Raw genomic sequence first — 17,883 nt, 5'->3', positions numbered from 1 at the left:
ATATTACGGCTGGATACCAGGCTAGTAAAATTCCTCGTCGGTTGACACGCCATAACGGTACCAACACCAGATGGCCGAATGGCGGGAAGATTCCGGTCCGGGGGCGAGCGGGGGGATTTGGGTATAACGTTACCATGATATAACGTTATATTATTACCAAGTGCACCGGTCCTTCGAACAAATATGAATCATTTTTACATCAAAGAACTCTACAATTCTAATACACCTAAATACAGTTGCGTTTTCTAAGGTCTTTGAGTAAACCTAAACTACTAAAGAAATCTCTGTAAACCCCCATGGGCCCCCGTTGTTTACGTTATCTACTAACGTTACCTACTTTCATGACTCAGAAATATCAAGGAGCTCTTGGACAGCAAACAGCAAAATCACAAATCACCTATTCTATAATTTCCTCCTAACGTTATCTATTTGTCCACATTTTGTCAAAAGCCAGACACGACAAAAACATGTTGGTCACTTTCCTTGGCTTCGGTAGAACGGGACCCCCTCCCGACAAGCTAGAGAGACCTCCCTGACACAGCACAGCGCTGCGGAACGCTGAACTTCTTCTCTCAAAGCTTTTTGTGTGAAAATGCAACAGACCGCCTTACCTGAACAAGCCTGAAAGCTGTAGCTTCGCACAAAATCGCCAGTTGGCCCTCTAACACCGCGAAAGTTGAGATCTTCGCTTCGAAAATGACAACCTCGGCTCCGCAGACCAAACCACGCCACGCCGTTGGCCACTTTTCGCAAAAGGAAGTCGTGGTCAGATGACCCGGATGTGTTCGTTGGTATTGGGTCAATGTCGTCTCTTGATTATTCAAGTTCAACAGTTGTCGCGACAACCTCCTTGGGCAAAACGAAGAAGTTCGATTATGGACCACCTAGTGGCTTCCCGTAGTAGTGTGGCAGAACGTACAGTTTTAGTACTCTCAAGGAGCTTATATTGATATATATATAAGCTCCTTGGTACTCTGTATCTGTGTACATCCTAGATACCGTAGATATCTTGCTAATCAACTGACCATGAGCAATAAGTTACGTTACCAGCTCTGATTGGCTGGCTGGCATCTCGGTGTGTGAATAGCCAAATCTGGCTATCGACACACTCAGTGTGTCAATATACAATGGCCACGGCGATAAGCTACACATGATTTTAGTACCCACTAATCTTTCTCACCAAGGAGCTTATATAACCTCATTGTTCTCACCAGCTGATCCTGCCAACTTCAAATCTACCGAAAATGATTGATATTGCTATACCCAATGTTGGTGAACTCGCCGAAAATGACTTGCGCTCTGACGTTCAAGGCAGGCGTACCTTCCACTACCGCCCAAAATGACCCTCAGTTGGGACGTCTTTGTTTTGTCATGAAGTCAAGGAAGATTATTGGCGTGCCCTAGGGCATGTTACTAATAGATGATAGATATTCAAATGGTCGTATGGTCGGAATGATTCCGACCAGTCATGTTATATTTCTACATTATTTTACCAAGGTACGCCTGCCTTGAACGTCAGAGTGCAATTCATTTTCGGCGAGTTAGTAGGCAGTGTTTCTGTATCTACGGGACCGGAAATCGTGTGGCCGTGGCCGTTTTGGACAGGTGGCTGGTATGGCTTAATGCTTAGGTCAATGGGAAAAATCCAAGGGACTGACAAAAAGTGACCGTAATGGCCAGGTAGTCACTATGCAAATATAGGTTTGACTGTACATGTATGAATAATATAAGTTGACAAACTATTAAACTCGCGATCGACAGTAAATATCAGTCACCGACATATTCATTAAACTGGACTTATTTTAAAGATTATGGCCGTTTCTGCTAATTTTCTTGTTGATGTTTTTTCTTTACTCTTCATTTTTTAAATCATATTCCAGGGTCAAGGTTGAGCTCGATTCCTTGGTCAGTGACCGTCTTCTACAAACATGACTGGATATATTTCTACATTATTTTACCACAGCTCCAATCTACATGGATATATATTCCTTTTCTTCACATGTTTGACTAGTCTATTGTTACCTTTTGTGATGAAGGTGGTTGTTGGATATTTTCACTAAGAATGTCAGGACATTCTTAATGAAAATATCCAACAACCACCTTCATGTTCTATGTTTTTCTGGAGATTGTGAGTAAGGTGGTTGTTGGATATTTTCATTAAAAATGTGCTAAAGCGTTCTATGTTTTTCTGGAGATTGTGTACAGGAATGTTTGGAAAGGATTTTGATTAGCCATAACACTGACGTAACGTCACCTATTCTCTATCAGAGGCCCGTGGGCCCTTCCCTGTGTATTCCGTCTCCAACCACACACCACGTAACACACACACACTGTCAACGGTCCGTGGCGAGAACAAACTAGGGAGGTTCTTTCTCAAACTCCTTGAACAAATCTAACCCAGGATGAAGCTTTCTAAAGCCTGGTGGGTTGGGCTGTCACCTGTTGCTAGCAACAAACCACAGTCGCTTGGACACTGGAGGGTGCACACGTACATATAGCGGAGAGTTCTGGTCCGTGTAGCAGATAGCGAGAGTGAAGCTTTATGTACGGAAACACCGTTACGAGCTCAAACACGATGGCGACAGAAATCCCCAGCGAGTTTGGTCTGGACATGGACGAGCGAGATCCCAACGACATCAACGGCCACACTAAGGTAAACCCTGTTTGTCTTAATGTAGCGTGAGATTGTGGTTGCTTATAAACCACTTTCACTGGGAAGAAACCTTCACTAGAAGTACAACCGCACAAGTGCACTAGTGACGAGAGGGATAGGGAGGTAACATATGGTCACTGATGGGCCTGAACAATCATAAGTGCCAGTGTAAGTGACGAAAAACAACGGATGTTGTTTGAAACGTCTGACCGTTTCCAAAATCATATCCAGTTGCTTGAGTAGCTGCTTTTTGACGTATCTTATTACCTGGATGTCTAACCATCGATTTATAAGTGTACTGTTTTTTTTCTTGCGTGCAGAGCTATGACGCCATAAGCTCTGCCATACACGTGGCCGCCGGTTTTACGCCCCCAGCCGAAAGGATGCATTTCCTGAAATGCATTTGGAGACGATCGATCTTTAATTCCTGATGCGTTTCTTCCCTGTAGGTGCTGTTCGATGACGTATTCGCAGAGCCGGAGGGCACGCACAGCGCGGACGGCGTCTGGCGCTGGTCCTTCAAGTGTTACAACGGGAGTAAGTCCTGCTGTTACAAGACCCTGACGTACATCTGCGCCCTGCCCATCGCCTGCTGCTGGGGCTGCGAGTTCGCCTGTCTCAGCTTCTGTCAGATCTGGGCCATGGTGCCGTGTATCAAGACCTGCAACATCACCCTGGCCTCCGTCAAAAAGGTCTGGGGGTCGGCCGTGCGCACCTGTCTCGATCCCTGCAACGAGTCCTGTGGGCTCTGTCTCAGCAGCATCAAAATCACACAGCAATCGGCATAGAGACTGGCTCACAAAGAAACGTACTCAAGTGCACAGAAGACAGTATATCAAGACTTGTAACATCACCTTGGTGTCAACTGACTTCAGACGGGTGCCGATGTCGTAAACATTGTCCCTTCGTTCTGTGCTTTAATGTCACTGTGATAACCTAACACATAGCAACACGTAGCTTTGACAAACTTGTGGATGCGTGTACTCACTTTTGCTCAAACTTTCAAAGCAGAGTCAGTATGTAGTTTTGCGATGATTGAAACGAAATTGTTACCATCACGCGCTCTAGCGTTGTGCCGCTTGTCTATATAGCTAGTACTTACCTATTTCTTCTGCTTACTTGCTTTAGAAAAAGTTTCATGCACATGTAACGTACGTACAGCTTAGCTGGCATTTCACTGCTTCATCTCCAGATTAAGGTTACTAGATGACAGCCAGACGAACTTCATCTTTTAAGATGTTCTAAGGGATTGCCATTTTTGTACATTTAAAATTAAAGAACAAATGCCATATTCACGGCTATTGCCTATAATACCCATATTGTGATCATATATTGATTAAATGTTTGTTAGGTCTTAAACGTTTCCTGTTTTTCTTTGCACGCGTGTGTATTTGTAAGATATAGAAATAAGACATAGAACTATCCTTTCTGATAAATCCCTAGAATCTATTTGAAACATTTTTTTGCATCTGCTATCATGTTCATTATGTCAATTTAAGAACAAAACGTAGCTAGCATACAAAGTAAATAATACATGCATAGAGTAGAGATAGATTATCTATTAAACGATAATTAAGTGCTAATCGAGTACCAACGTCATTTTTATGAAGAAGAAGAATGAGGACCTTTATTGTACATCCATGCCTCGAAGCACTAGCTAGGTACAGGTCTTCTATTGTGCGACTTGACAAACGTGGACATTCCCAGCTTCGACTTTCCACACAGAAAATTCCTGTTTATTTTGTCCCCCTCCGGTGTGTAAATAAAACACGCCTGTTGTCACCTCCCCGCGAGGGGGGCAAACACAACTATTTAGCGCAAACACGCCTCCCTATTTGTCCACCTGTACGTGTTGCTACAACACGCCCAGGTCGCTAGGAGACGAAAAGTCGGGTGTTATAAATCCCTGAAGCGAAGCGAAAATTTGAACACAAGAAATTGATATCCTCTCGCATGGCAAAGCCGCTGCTGTCAGCAAGTTCAACATCAGTCATGGCGAGAGAAATTCCCAGCGAGTTCGGCCTCGATATGGACATGCGTGATCCTAACAGCATCAACGAACATACCAAGGTACGTTTAGTAAATCCTGTGTTATTGGCCACTCTGCAAATGGACCACATGGTCATTGATTACAGTCAAACCTGTACCTGTGACCACCTCTACATGAGGACCACCTAGCCAATGTGACTACTTTTTGGTTGTCCCTTAGATAATTCTTTTCCTTTGATCAAAGAATTAAGGACCCTGTCTATAGTGACCACCTGTCCACAAAGACCAAACTTTATCGGTCCCCTGCAGCTGAGTGGTCTACTTGAGCAGTTTTGACCGTATAAACATGTAGTTTAGTATGGGCCTGTCATATTCATCGTACCATAGATGTACGACAGTTATCGCATTCGTAGGACTGCCGTGCATATGTCGCACAAAACCCAGATGTCTTCTGACAGGATTGTTGTGAAGTATGAAGTACTCATAGATGTACAATGTGGGTGTAGCACTGTATTATACGTGCCTTGAGAAATTAGTAGTGCGACTGACGTGCTGCAAATTAAGTGCATGTGAACGAACGGAAAAAAATTGTATACCGTCAAACGATACGTAGGTAATAAAATGACATGCCGATGTAAATAGTCTAATATACTATGCCTTCTCTTAGAATAATACTGCCAACAATATTGCTAGTTTGTACAGCAATTCGCAATCGACAACATATGTAATGTAAGAAATCTGATTGTATAAAGATGAGGAATAAAACTGTTGTATTGTGGATTGAGAGAAGAAAACGCTTATCTATGGACCGTATTTTGTCCATATACTACAGGTGCTGTTCGATGACGTGTTCGCAGAGCCGGAAGGAACGCACAGCGCGGACGGTGTCTGGCGCTGGTCCTTCAAGTGTTACAACGGGAGTAAGTCCTGCTGTTACAAGACCCTGACGTACATCTGCGCCCTGCCCATCGCCTGCTGCTGGGGCTGCGAGTTCGCCTGTCTCAGCTTCTGTCAGATCTGGGCCATGGTGCCGTGTATCAAGACCTGCAACATCACCCTGGCGTCCGTCAAGCAAGTCTGGAGTTCTCTCGTGCGCACCTGTCTCGATCCCTGCAACGAGTCTTGTGCTCTCTGCCTCAGCAATATCAGGATCACCCAGCAATCGGCATAGAGACTGGCTAGCAAATAAACGTACTGAAATGCATGCAGTTATCATTTGATTTGGTGGACACCTTTCCACGGTGTAAAAGTTTAATTTTAAACGCAGCTTCTGTGCCTAAGTTCTTCTCCGTTTTTCTTAAACCTTCTAGTACAAGTGGCCTCCTACTTAATTAAAGAACTTTTTTGTAATCATTGAAATACCTAGTGTGCCTTTTGTACTATCTGATATATGTTTAGGATGCATGGGAGGACATAAGCATATTTTACTAATTTTCTGTATGATAATACTGTATCATACCGACATGCGTATGTTTGTAAATGTATCGTTGTTGTGACCTGGACTTAGCAAAGTTGGGAAAATGTAACTCTCTTCACTTGTTGGCGAAAGTCCAGCAGTTACTACGTGTATAACTACTTCAGGTGTACAACAATAGACATTCCTCGCTGAAGGTTACACATCCAGATGATTAAAAAGTCCTCCCGTTTACAACATCTATTCATCCAGTGTCTTGAGTAACTTTTGTGTTGTGAATAGTAGACATGTATGTAATAACTGTTTAATTTCCCTGTCCTCAGTCTATGCATTGAAAACCCGCCCAAATGCCACAGGATAGACCGGTGTTTTGTTCCGTACCTGAGTTATGTGTAAATATTTATGTCAGGTGTATAGACCTACTGCCAATCTATGTAGACATAACCGTAAGTTACCGCCATTTTCTGACAAAACAACAACATAGCGACAAAGCTTTTAATCATCTATCCATTACTCAGATCAATGACGTTACATGTACATGTACTGTTATATGAGGACTCTATTTCTATTCTACCAGGACCTGTAATGTGAAATATGGGTCTAGTCTTCGAAGATGAGCCTTGAGTACGTCAAAGAATGTATATCCAAAACATATCCTACTACTGAAACAGAACTAGTAAAGAAACTTTGCTGCCCGTGTGCCACTATGTACTACTCTCCAAGCAGAGGTTAGACTCCGATCCGGCTGACGTTTTTTTATATAACGTTTTTATATAGAAAGCCCGATAAAATTTTATCGGGCTTTCTATTTTGCATTGTCAAAACCTAACGTTAGCTTTTGACAATACAAGATACAATACAAAATAGAAAAAAAAAACGTTATAAAAAACAGCCGGAGCCTAACCTCTACTTGGAGAGTAACTATGTACTACAAGTGTCTAAAACGAACGACCGAAGAGTAACGTGACACTGATACGTCTGTTGAAAAGTAACTATGTAACGTTACATACATGTTGTTCTAACGGCTACACGTGGGGGAGGTGGGTTGAATAGACAGACTCTTTGCCCTCCCCAGTCAATTGAATAGCAATTAGAGGTTTGTTGACTGAGAGGCAGGGGTGTGTGTGTGCTGTTAATTCAACAGAAACCCGCGTTTTTACAAGCAACACGTACGGCGCGTAAGTGGATAATGATTAACGTATCGGACGATGATGACTACTCTTCAAGCAGAGGTTTGGCACCGGGTGTTTTTGCCGTATTTTAGGCGTTTTGTCGATCTCATGGTCTCGAGCGGTCGACCACAGTGGTCTGACACAAACACACACACACACACACACACACACACGCACGCACACGCGCACACGCGCGCACACACACACACACACACACACACACACATACACACACATACACACAAACACACACACACACACACACACACACACACACACACAAACACACACACAATGTCAATGCCTCATTCTCCTAGTCTCCAAGCAGACCCTACGGTGCCTTAGAGATAGTATCAAAGCCGGCCAAGGAGTGTTGCCGGCCAAAGGGAGTCAAACGGGCACCGCTATACTCAGTCCCTTTGCAAGCTTTGATACTATCTCTCATTCTCCCAGAGTATTCGTATGAGACCGTCTCGCATGCTCCGAACCCGACACTTCTCTACGGACTCGCTAGGTGACGCAGCACCGACGCATCAGCGAAATGTAGCCTGACTAATCGCGCTCCTAGCGGCCGGCCCTACAATTGCCGCCGCCCTAGGGAGGGGGTCATTAACCCCAGACAGCGAGAGATTGTGTAAACACAGGCTACAGCGAAATGATGCAAGATGAATGAAAGTTGAAAGGTTAAATGAAATTAATCAACCAAGTACAAAGCAGCCATCGGCTGAATTGGATACTCTGGATTACGCATAGAGAACGAAGCGAACTTCTGTGCTAGACTTACTAGACCTATGATACTATTATATATGTTCTGTCATTGTTGTGACCTGTACTTTGCTCATTTGGGCAAAAATGTACAATAAAGGTCTTCATTCATCAATTATGTGTCCGAGAATCCCGTGGAGTTTGCCGAAGAGAATTCCTTCACGCCCTGTCCTGGCGGTCGTTGCCCTTTCCCTCTTATTGACAATGGCAATGACAATGAAGTTTATTGCATATTCATGCCCCGTTGGGGCTAAATGCAGTCAGTTTGGTACAAAAGGTAGTAAACGCAAAGTTATACAATTTCACATACTATAGTTTATATGCATCTTCTCTCTTCCTAAAACATTTGTAGATGAACTTACAGAGATTTTCTAGTATATCGTGGTCAGATGATGACATGAGATATTTGAACATATCTTCCTTCGTCATGTGTGCATATTTCTGATCTACATGTGTAGCATTAACAAATGTATTGCGCAGATCATTGTACAGTGAACACTCTAGGACAAAGTGTATTTCGTTTTCTACATACATGTGGTTTTTATCGCAAAATATACATAGTCTATCATTAGGATATATTATTTATTAAGCAGCGGGAGACGAAACACATTTTATTTCCAAATGTCCATTCAACCAAACCGAAAGAATCACTCTGTTTAGAGAAGCCACAAAGACTCATCCAAACTTCCCCACATTGACAGACGAACAGAAGGTCACTTTTCTCTTGAAATCGCAGAACCCACAAATTTGAGAAAAGGTGGGGCCTTTCGTCTCCCTCTGCTTCCAAAAAAAGAAGTCAAACCCAACCTGTTTAGAAATAGCCAACACTAGTATTAGAGTAGAACATTGTTCATAACTGCCCATTGTCACTTGTATATCTACTATGTTTATACATTGTACCATGTATCTGCAATTAGCCCTCGGGCACGAACTTGCAAATATACTTATTCCCACCATGACACGTAGCGGTTTGGTGACCAAAACTAACGCAATGCATTGTCCTGATCGCTTTATCATACAGACTTAATGCCTAGAACTAGAAGTATTTATTATTCATCATTCAACACATAAAGATTGGGTCTGTTTTAATCGTGCTCCTTGTTGGTATGCGTTCACCGCAACAGATGTCAAATACTTTATAATGATAGCTGTATCATGTGCATTATGTAGTACTTCTAGTCTTCGACAATGGAATATGCCTGCAGGAGACATAAAAAATCGTTGCGGCGGTTAAAGCGGTGAAGAGAGCATGAAAACCGTCGCGAAAATTTTATCATTTACAGTAGCCGTTGAATCGCTGGAGGTATGAGGTCGCGCATCTCTATTTTTCTCCTGCAATGATATTTAGGTTGTTAGGCGGCGCTTTTGAGACAGCACATTTTTGCCGCATGTTACTGTTTAGGTGCAGTTTTCTAGCCTGGGTACCATTCAATTTTTACTGGGGCTCCATGCATTAGCTCAGAAAGAAAAAAAAAGATTTTTTTACGACAGCAAGTGCAAGGAGCCCCTGTAGAAATCGGATGGCAACGTTACCTAGGCAAGAAGTTTTCTTGACGGAAAAAAGTTGTAGATTTTTTTTTCACAATAGAATCACCGCACTTTTTTTGTAGATGCCTGGGAAAATACTTTGAAGCCAACCGGGATCAAGAAGTCAATGCCGTTCGTTTCATACTTTCGTTCCGAAGTGTAACGTTTCTCCTATTTACGTACCGGACTGGTAACGTTACATGAAGTTTTTCGTCATGTAAACTTGTCACGCAAAAGTTAATCCGCACAATCGTTATATGGATATATGTGAATAAAGAGTTTTAATTTGTGTGCCGTTCGATTTAGTTTATGCCTGGGCCAGTGCTCGTTCATTCAGAAAGACTGTACAAACTTTTACGACTCGAGGCCGGAAGGACTACTGTTACAATACAACAATACAGCAAAAGACATGACACACAAAACAAACAAACAAACAAAAATATTCAACAGGTTTCAAGCAGAGTTCCTCTCTTTTTCTGATACATGTATAACTATTTTTCGTTCCAGCAAACAGGTCGGTCGGGCCCCGATTTGGAAATGGATTAACTTTCGGGAATAGAAAATGAAAGTGTAATATTTAGTAATAGCTTCATGATATCGAGAAATATACCGTACATATATTAATTTCGCGAATTCTTTTACGTTTTGCCTATATTGTAGTAATTTCGTCCCCGCAATTTGACCTATATCAAAATACAAAGGGAGCGAGTATGGGAACCCAGGCAAGGTCTAACGTAATACGTCACATTTCCAAACCGGGGACCGGCCGGGCAGCTTTCGGGAACAAAATGTATGATATGAAAAGACACCAACCTACACAATACGTAAAGAGAATAGTCGGGCACGTATACATTTGTATTTTTCGTTTCCACAATCAGCCCGGCCGGGCCCCGGTTTGGAAATGTGACGCTAGCCTAATGCTAGCGTCACGTATACAAACCGGGGCCCGGCTGTGCAGCCGTTTTTTTTTTTGCTATGCTAATGATTTTTTTCATATGGTTTGGGTGCTCTGTTGTCAATAGACTTAAAACGTTCCTGAAGACTACTTGGCCGGGCCAGAGAATAACAATAAAGTAATAGCCTTTATTGCACATTCATGCCCTATCGGGCTAAGTACAGGCATATTGATACAAAGGGTAGTAATACAGTAGACATGGTTTCTAATACTAATCTAAAACATAGATTCTAAATCTAGTCTAATACATTTGTTCGACTTCTTCTCGTTTCTTAGTAATGTTAAATATGTAGCTAGAGATGTGTTGGTATAATATCGTCTGATCAAAACTCATAAGAAAAATGAATTTTTCAACACTAGACAAATATTCAAAGCGAGGGAACTTTCCTATAATATAGCTAAAAAGAATACTTCTATCGTTACTATATAAACTACAATCTAATAAAAAGTGGGTTTCATCTTCGACCTTGTTCAGGTTACAGAACTGACAAATTCTTTGCTCCAGAGGTGTGCGGTTGTGCCTCCCTGATTCAACACGGAGTTTGTGGCAGCTAATTCGTAGTTTGGTGATAATAGATCTTTGACGTTCGTTCGGAATTTTAAGGTACTCTTCTTCGTTGTAGGTGGATTTGAACAGTCTGTATGAGCGTAATTTGTTCCTTGCGAATTTGCCTTTGTTGTCATTATGGATTTCGCGTAGGAATGTCTGAAAGTAGATGTCCTTTAAACGTTGTTGAATAGCAGAGATGATTGAAGGCATTTTTGAAACAATTGAGTGTGGAGAATGCCAAACAAAGGCATAACCGCATTCTTCTAAAGTTTTCCGCACACCGGAAGCCCAGCATTTGCTACCTAAAGAGTCTAGTTCTAATTGACATAAAAGTGCGTCTGCCTGGAGACTATCAGCCGGCACATTCAAGCAAACTCTAGTGAAAAACTTAACGGCGTTTAGGGAGGCCTCCAAGTGTAAGGGGTACCTCCCTAATTCCGCCCGTGCAGCAAGATTGCTAGCTGTTTTGGGGACATTGAGGGATTGTTTACAGAATTTTACATGTACGGATTCGATTGGACAAGATTTTGAACTTTTGAAGGAGCCCCAAATCTCCGACCCATAAAGTAAAATTGGTTTGACACAGGAGTCAAATAACTTGTTTTTAACAGACAACGGGGCATCAGCTTTGTCAAGGGATTGTCTGACTCCAAACAAAGCTCTTAGCCCCTTGTTGTATAGGTATTTGTGATTGGCTTTGAATGTGCCAGCTGAGTTGACAATTATTCCTAAATAACAATACGAAGATACAATTTCTACTACATTACTATTGAACAAGAAGGAACAGTCTTTTGGTATCCGACCACCCTTTGTGAAAACTACAATTTTTGTCTTTTTAAGGTTGACTTTCAACCTCCAGGATTTACAGTACTCTTCTAATCTAGACAAAGATGATTGTAAGCCACGTTGTGACTCTGAGAATATTACTAAATCATCAGCATATAATAGACAGGGTACATTCATACAGTGTAGAACTGGAGGGTTACAACAGGAATGATCAAATTCTGATGCTATGTCACTAATGAATAAGTTGAACAATGTTGGACTCAGGTTACAGCCTTGTCGAACCCCACAGTGAGTTACAAATGTATCGGTTAGACCACTGTTTGTTTTAATACAATTTGTAGTTTTAGAGTACATATCTTTTATGGTCAGGAGAAATTTGCCTCCTATCCCAAGTTTCTTCAATTTTAGTAAAAGACCTTCTCGCCAAACAGAATCAAAAGCTTTACTAAAATCCACAAAACAAGCGTATAGACGTGAATTTCTACTGATATATTTGCTGACAAGCGTGTTCAAAGTGAATAGATTATCAGTTGTTCTAAAATTCTTTCTGAAACCGGCCTGTTGTGGTTTGAAAAGGCTGTTTTCTTCTGCGTAATTAGACAGTCTATTGTTTAAGATTGAACAGAATAATTTTCCTAGACAACTTATAATAGAGATCCCTCTATAGTTGTCTGGGAGTGAAGTATCTCCGGATTTGTGGATAGGTACAATATGGCTGAGCGACCATTCTTCGGGGAAGTATGCGTTTTGTAAGCACAGGTTAAAAAGATGGAGCAGAGGTTTTTGGAAAATTGATTTGCCACATTTCAACATTTCGTTTCTTATCATATCGCTTCCACTGGACTTGTTATTCTTTAAGTTTGCAATAGCTCTGTCTAATTCATCTGCGGTAATTATAGAATCTAATATAAAGTTCTCTGTCTCTATTGGAAAAGGAGATTGATCATTTACTGGAATGAAAGGACCGGCCACGGAATCATGATTTCCGTCGGATGGTTTGTCAACTTTACTAAAGTGGTTTAACCAGTCTTCGCTGGAGATTTGGCTATTTTTTTGAGCCTTCTCGGGTTTTAATTTATTAACAAGGTCCCAAAATGCACTTGGATTCTTTTCCTGAAGGGTGGATAGTTGATTCATAATTTGTTGACGAAAATCACGTTTTTTCTTTTTCAATAATTTTCTATATTCTTTTTTCTTCCTGAAGAAACTGCCCCTCACTTCTGGATGTGATGGGTTTTTTTCTAGTAAATAGGCTAAATTTTTCAGTTCACGTTTCATTTCAATACACGTTTTGTCGAACCATTTCTTATTTTGTCTTTTCGGCGGACGTTTTCTAGCTCTTTTTAAACAGAGTGACTTATTACCCGCCTCTCTCAGAATTGAGCTAAATTCAGAAACATAATTCTCAATTTCTGCCGCAGATGTTATGTTGTTAGAGTCCTTTAGAGCAACTAATCGTTTTACAATGTCGGGCTGACTGAGAGAAAGAAGAAATGTCTGAGCAGAATTCTCGTTCCAGTGAAACTGTTTAGGAAGAGGCCTGGTGTGTGAGCTTTTATATTTTTCCTGAAAAGTATGTATTGGTGGTTTTGAGCGAATTAATGTAGATATCATACAATGATCAGAGAATACTGTTAGAGGATTGACACGGAATGATAAAATTTGCTGGAGAAAGGACTTACTACAAATCATTAAATCAACTGTGCTGCTGCCATTTGGTTGGTGACACGTGAATTTTCCCTGTAGGTCACCGACAACTCTACCATTTAATATTCTAAGATTTGCTTGAATACACAAGTCTGTGATTAGTCTACCGAATTTGTTGGGAGAAACTTTGTCCATGTGTTGTCTGTCAGTGAAGTATGGGGAGCTGTCGGAATCGTCGTTAATATGAGAATCGGTTGTGTAATCAGGTAGATTTCCGAGACGGGCATTAAAATCACCACCTAATAAAACGTACCCGACGGAGCTGAATTTAGAGATTTCATCTTCTAAAGTGTCTATAACATGTTTTTCTGAATGTTTGTGAGCAGTGGATGCTCCGGGGCTAATATAGAGAGAACATATGAATAGATCTTTGGGTAAACCGAGTAGTTGGCGGTCGATTTGTACCCAAAGGGCGTCTGTTGATTGAGATGGTGCTTTTTTTACATAACCTTTGTATTCGTTCTTATATAGAAAGACAATACCTCCCGAAGAACGTTTCGCTCTCTTACTCTTTTGTCTATGTTGATGAAAATAGCTGTAATTGGGAATGTTAATTATGGTGTTTTCTGTACTCCAGGTTTCTAAAAGCGAGAAGAAGTCAATGCCACATTTAACGTTATTAAGGTTTGTTCGCTTATCAAGAAATATAACGTTACACAAGTTATGACTATTTCTTTATGCTCATGACAAAATTTTTCTACGTTTTGTATGACCCAGCTTGCACACAGCTTCCCGCAAACAGCCCGGCCGGGCCCCGGTTCGGCTATCAAATCGATTTTCTTCGCGCTCCTGAAATGAATGAAAAAAGTTTGGTGCGTCCCGGAAGTGCCCCTCCTCCCAGTGGCATGGCCACGTGGTCACGTGACGCCCGGGTTCCAGCTCACGGAACTCCAGTCGGAGCCAACATGGCGCTTACCGCCGCCGCCTCGGCCATGACGAGATCCGGCCTCCTCGAGGTCTATGTCCGCGACCGATGGTGCCGAGTCCTGGTCTCTTTGGAGGAGGAGACCCTCACCATCAGCCTGGAGGACTCCTCGGTGGGCGGCGGAGACCAGAACGGCGACGCCATCCGCAATTCTGAGTTCGATCACGACCAGCTGCCCGAGTCCATCGCGAACCACAAGCGTGTGGTGAAGGTGATCAAACAGGACGTCGGCGGCCTCGGCATCTCCATCAAGGGAGGGAAGGAGAACAAGATGCCCATCCTCATCTCCAAGATCTTCAAGGGGTTGGCGGCCGACCAGACGGAGAGCCTGTACGTCGGGGATGCCATCCTGTCCGTGAACGGGGAGGACTTGCGGGACGCCACGCACGATGAGGCCGTACGCGCCCTGAAGAGGGCCGGCAAGGAGGTCGTTTTGGAAGGTGAGTTTTGTAAACAATTTTCGCCTCTCGCCTGTGTCCCCTTGCACTCACCCCGACCCCACGGCATGTGGGTCACACAGACACAGCTCTCTCACACACTGCAGTTTGTGTGAGGCAGTGATACACATAATTTTCAGTTAGAAAGCCAGGAAAGAAAACAAACGAGAACTGGCCTGACCCAGCCCCCCTTGGGCGAAGAAGTGTCCAAAGGTGACAAGATGTTTTGGAAGAATCTGGCACAACTGCTCGCTGCGTTCTGACCTGGGGTCGGGAAACATCTGCAACGTTTGAGTCACGATTGAACACAGCTTGCTTTTAAAAAACAAACAAAATAACTCGATTTTTGAACATAAACACAAAATTTGTTTGCGATAACTCGTGGAAAGGCGGTGCCCCTCCCCCCACCCTCTTACAGTGAAATAGACAGTTGTTGCTGAACTCACGACCTGTTGTCAACATAATTTTCCACCGTTCGAGTCACAAACAAGTAGCTTGCGTTCCCCCAACGAAAATAAACAACAGAAAAGTCGATTTTATTTAACGTAAACATGGTGTAGAAGACCTCGTGGAAAGTGTGGTGCCCCTTCTCCCACCCTCTTCTGTGAAAAATTATCGTCAGTTGTTGCTGAAACTAACAACCTGTTGTGACTATCATCAGCCCGCCCCGCCCGCCCGAAATCGTACTCTTCAAACAGAGGCTTGTTTTGGATGTATTTTTAGGCGTGTTGATCAAGATTTCTATTTTTTTCAGGTGTTCTTCTGGTCCACCAGCCAAAAAGAAGACCTGACAAAGTAGAAATCTTATAATAATGCCTAAAAAGACGTCAAAATGAATTGTAGCCGAACCTCTGCTTGGAGAGTAGGTCAAACCTAAGCTTTAGGTCAACCCCATGACCCCACACCCCTAATCTCCAAGCAGATGTAGGGAGGCAATATTGCAATATTTTGCAAGCTGTCTGTTTCTGTTCCGAACTGTCTTTTGTAGGAGGCGCAATTTGTAACAATTTTGTTTCACAACATCTGCTCGGAGATTACCCCACCACTGCGCCAGCTAGTAAACTTTCATGGGAAGTTCACGAGGAAGCTTCACATGATTGGTGATAAATTGGGAAAATAATAGCTGGTCAATTTCTGGTAATAATTTGGGAAAATGATAGCTGGTCAATTTCTGAGCAATAAAAACCCCCTTTGTATAGGGTAATCCCCTCAAATAAAGATTCAAATGATATTGTAATGTTTTTAGATATCCCTTGAATTTCTGTATCAAACTCAACTACTTGAATTTTGATTATTGCTTTACGTTGCAACTTATTTTCAGTCCTAAAGGTTATTTCCATACACTCTGCACCTTTTACATAGAATCCACCAGTATATACCTTGTTAGCCAATACTGTAATGCCAAATCTCGCCTGCTGTGAATTTGCGTTTGGATAGAAAGATAACTATAGTGAATGCGGAAGCAGATATAAGCTGTCCAGGGTGGCACCTGTGCTATAAATACATACATACCAGCAGTGATAGTTAATTCCACCTACATGTATGAGTCACATTTTCACAGAACTACAATATACCTGTACAGTCAGTAAACAAAGTCTGTTATCTTTTAGCCAAGAGATAGCAGAAGGGGGTGGGTTTGGGATATCTTATGTAGCATTGTCACATGATATTTGGGAAGTGCTCATTTGCTCCATATTGTTTTCACCATAATATCCCCAGAGTCTACTTATTAAGTAACTGGTTTGATTTTGTCAGTCACAATGCATTGTCTGCATCCAGCACTTAATTGACTGTGATTAAGTGGTAAGCCTTTTCCCTTGCAGGGCTCGAAATACTTTTTTCTGCATACCTGCACTGGTGCAGGTAACATGTAACACTGGAAATTACCTGCACCAGAAAAATTCTACCTGCACCAGAAAAATTCTACTTGCATCATTCTGAATTTAGGAAGTATGGATCATACTAAAGTTGTTCAGTAACCATTGCTATTTTATCTTCTAACGTGTTACTCTTTATAGGTGGTAACAGTCAATGCAGCTAATAACAATCGACATACGTTGTATACCTACGTACATCATATGACATTTATGTACCAGTACATAGACCAGTGCCGGTTAGGTGCAGGTAGACACCAGAAATACCCGCACAGCTCCAATTTTACCTGCACTAACCTGCGTATACAGGTGGTATTTCGAGCCCTGCCTTGTTATTTCCAAAGTTCTCCGCACCGCTGGCTGTTCGTTACAGTTCCTGGTGCTCATTCTGCTGTTCCTAACTCCATAATCTACCCACACTTTCCCTAATTGCAGATGTGAGTGACATGCGACTTAATTGGCACCATGAAGCTTATCTGTCACAGATTATGGTCTCTACCCTGACTAAGTGGTAACTGTAGGCCACCATCAGATAGTAGCAGGTAGTTCCCATCATTATTAGGCTTAGTAAGTACCTTGGGAAAATGAAGTATTGTACAGAAGTGTCCTTCATCATGTGATGACCGTGTTCCTGTTTCGTTTGTTTTGCATAACCGTCACACTGCCTCTAGGCATTATGTAACAGTTTTGTATTCTTCAAGCAGAGGTTGGGTCGGGGGATAAGTGGTGGCCAGGATTTCTTACCCCTCCCCTCACCTTTGCCTAAAAATGCAAGCCCAAACAGTTCTGAGTAGTACCTGTATCTGTATCTGTATTGACTTAGCCGGTATAACCGCCCTTCGGTGTAACACACCAGCTTCGCAGGCACGCGGCGCGGCAGCAGCTGGTTATGTTACACTGAACGACTCGTCACACCTAACTTTTATTTTTATTTTATTCGCATTCGTTTTTAGAGCATTGGACAAGAAGCTCACAATGAGCTTATGGGGGTCTTCTGCTCTATATTACATACAATGACAAACAAAAGTAACAAAATTGAGATTATAACGAAACTTAAAATGACATGAACATAAACATCATTTTGCAACATAAGAATAACATAAATACTAACAACAAAAACGGGCTAAGG

At 42.2% G+C, this 17,883-nt stretch overlaps 4 protein-coding genes across 6 annotated transcripts in view; 3 read left to right on the top strand and 1 right to left on the bottom strand.

The window, feature by feature from the left end:
• LOC118417892 (zinc finger protein 525-like) overlaps positions 1-770 on the bottom strand; it is a 4,113-nt gene extending 3,343 nt beyond the window's left edge. Inside the window, exon 1 of the mRNA XM_035823646.1 lies at positions 612-770. The gene's annotated coding sequence lies outside the window, so the exon portion shown is untranslated. The remainder of the gene's footprint in view (positions 1-611) is intronic.
• A 1,592-nt stretch (positions 771-2,362) lies between these two features.
• LOC118418598 (caveolin-3-like) lies at positions 2,363-3,944 on the top strand. Its single transcript, XM_035824595.1, has 2 exons — positions 2,363-2,653; positions 3,103-3,944. Exons 1-2 carry the CDS (start codon positions 2,543-2,545, stop codon positions 3,439-3,441), a joined length of 450 nt encoding a protein of 149 aa, XP_035680488.1. The 5' UTR covers positions 2,363-2,542; the 3' UTR covers positions 3,442-3,944.
• Positions 3,945-4,533: 589 nt separating this feature from the next.
• Positions 4,534-6,299, top strand: LOC118418597 (caveolin-3-like). Its single transcript, XM_035824594.1, has 2 exons — positions 4,534-4,723; positions 5,475-6,299. The coding sequence occupies exons 1-2, from the start codon at positions 4,607-4,609 to the stop codon at positions 5,811-5,813; spliced, it is 456 nt and encodes a 151-aa protein (XP_035680487.1). The 5' UTR covers positions 4,534-4,606; the 3' UTR covers positions 5,814-6,299.
• An 8,029-nt stretch (positions 6,300-14,328) lies between these two features.
• The window catches only part of LOC118417301 (beta-2-syntrophin-like), a 44,586-nt gene continuing 41,031 nt past the window's right edge, over positions 14,329-17,883 (top strand). For all 3 annotated transcript variants that reach the window (XM_035822817.1, XM_035822816.1, XM_035822815.1), the window contains exon 1: positions 14,329-14,883. In XM_035822817.1, the coding sequence (XP_035678710.1) occupies positions 14,364-14,883 (520 nt within the window). In that variant the 5' untranslated portion in view covers positions 14,329-14,363. The remainder of the gene's footprint in view (positions 14,884-17,883) is intronic.

This window comes from Branchiostoma floridae, chromosome 6 (assembly GCF_000003815.2).
Source record: "Branchiostoma floridae strain S238N-H82 chromosome 6, Bfl_VNyyK, whole genome shotgun sequence".
Classification (NCBI taxonomy): domain Eukaryota; kingdom Metazoa; phylum Chordata; class Leptocardii; order Amphioxiformes; family Branchiostomatidae; genus Branchiostoma; species Branchiostoma floridae.
The sequence above is the reverse complement of the archived record's forward strand: the minus strand, read 5'-3'. Positions and strand labels throughout refer to the sequence as shown.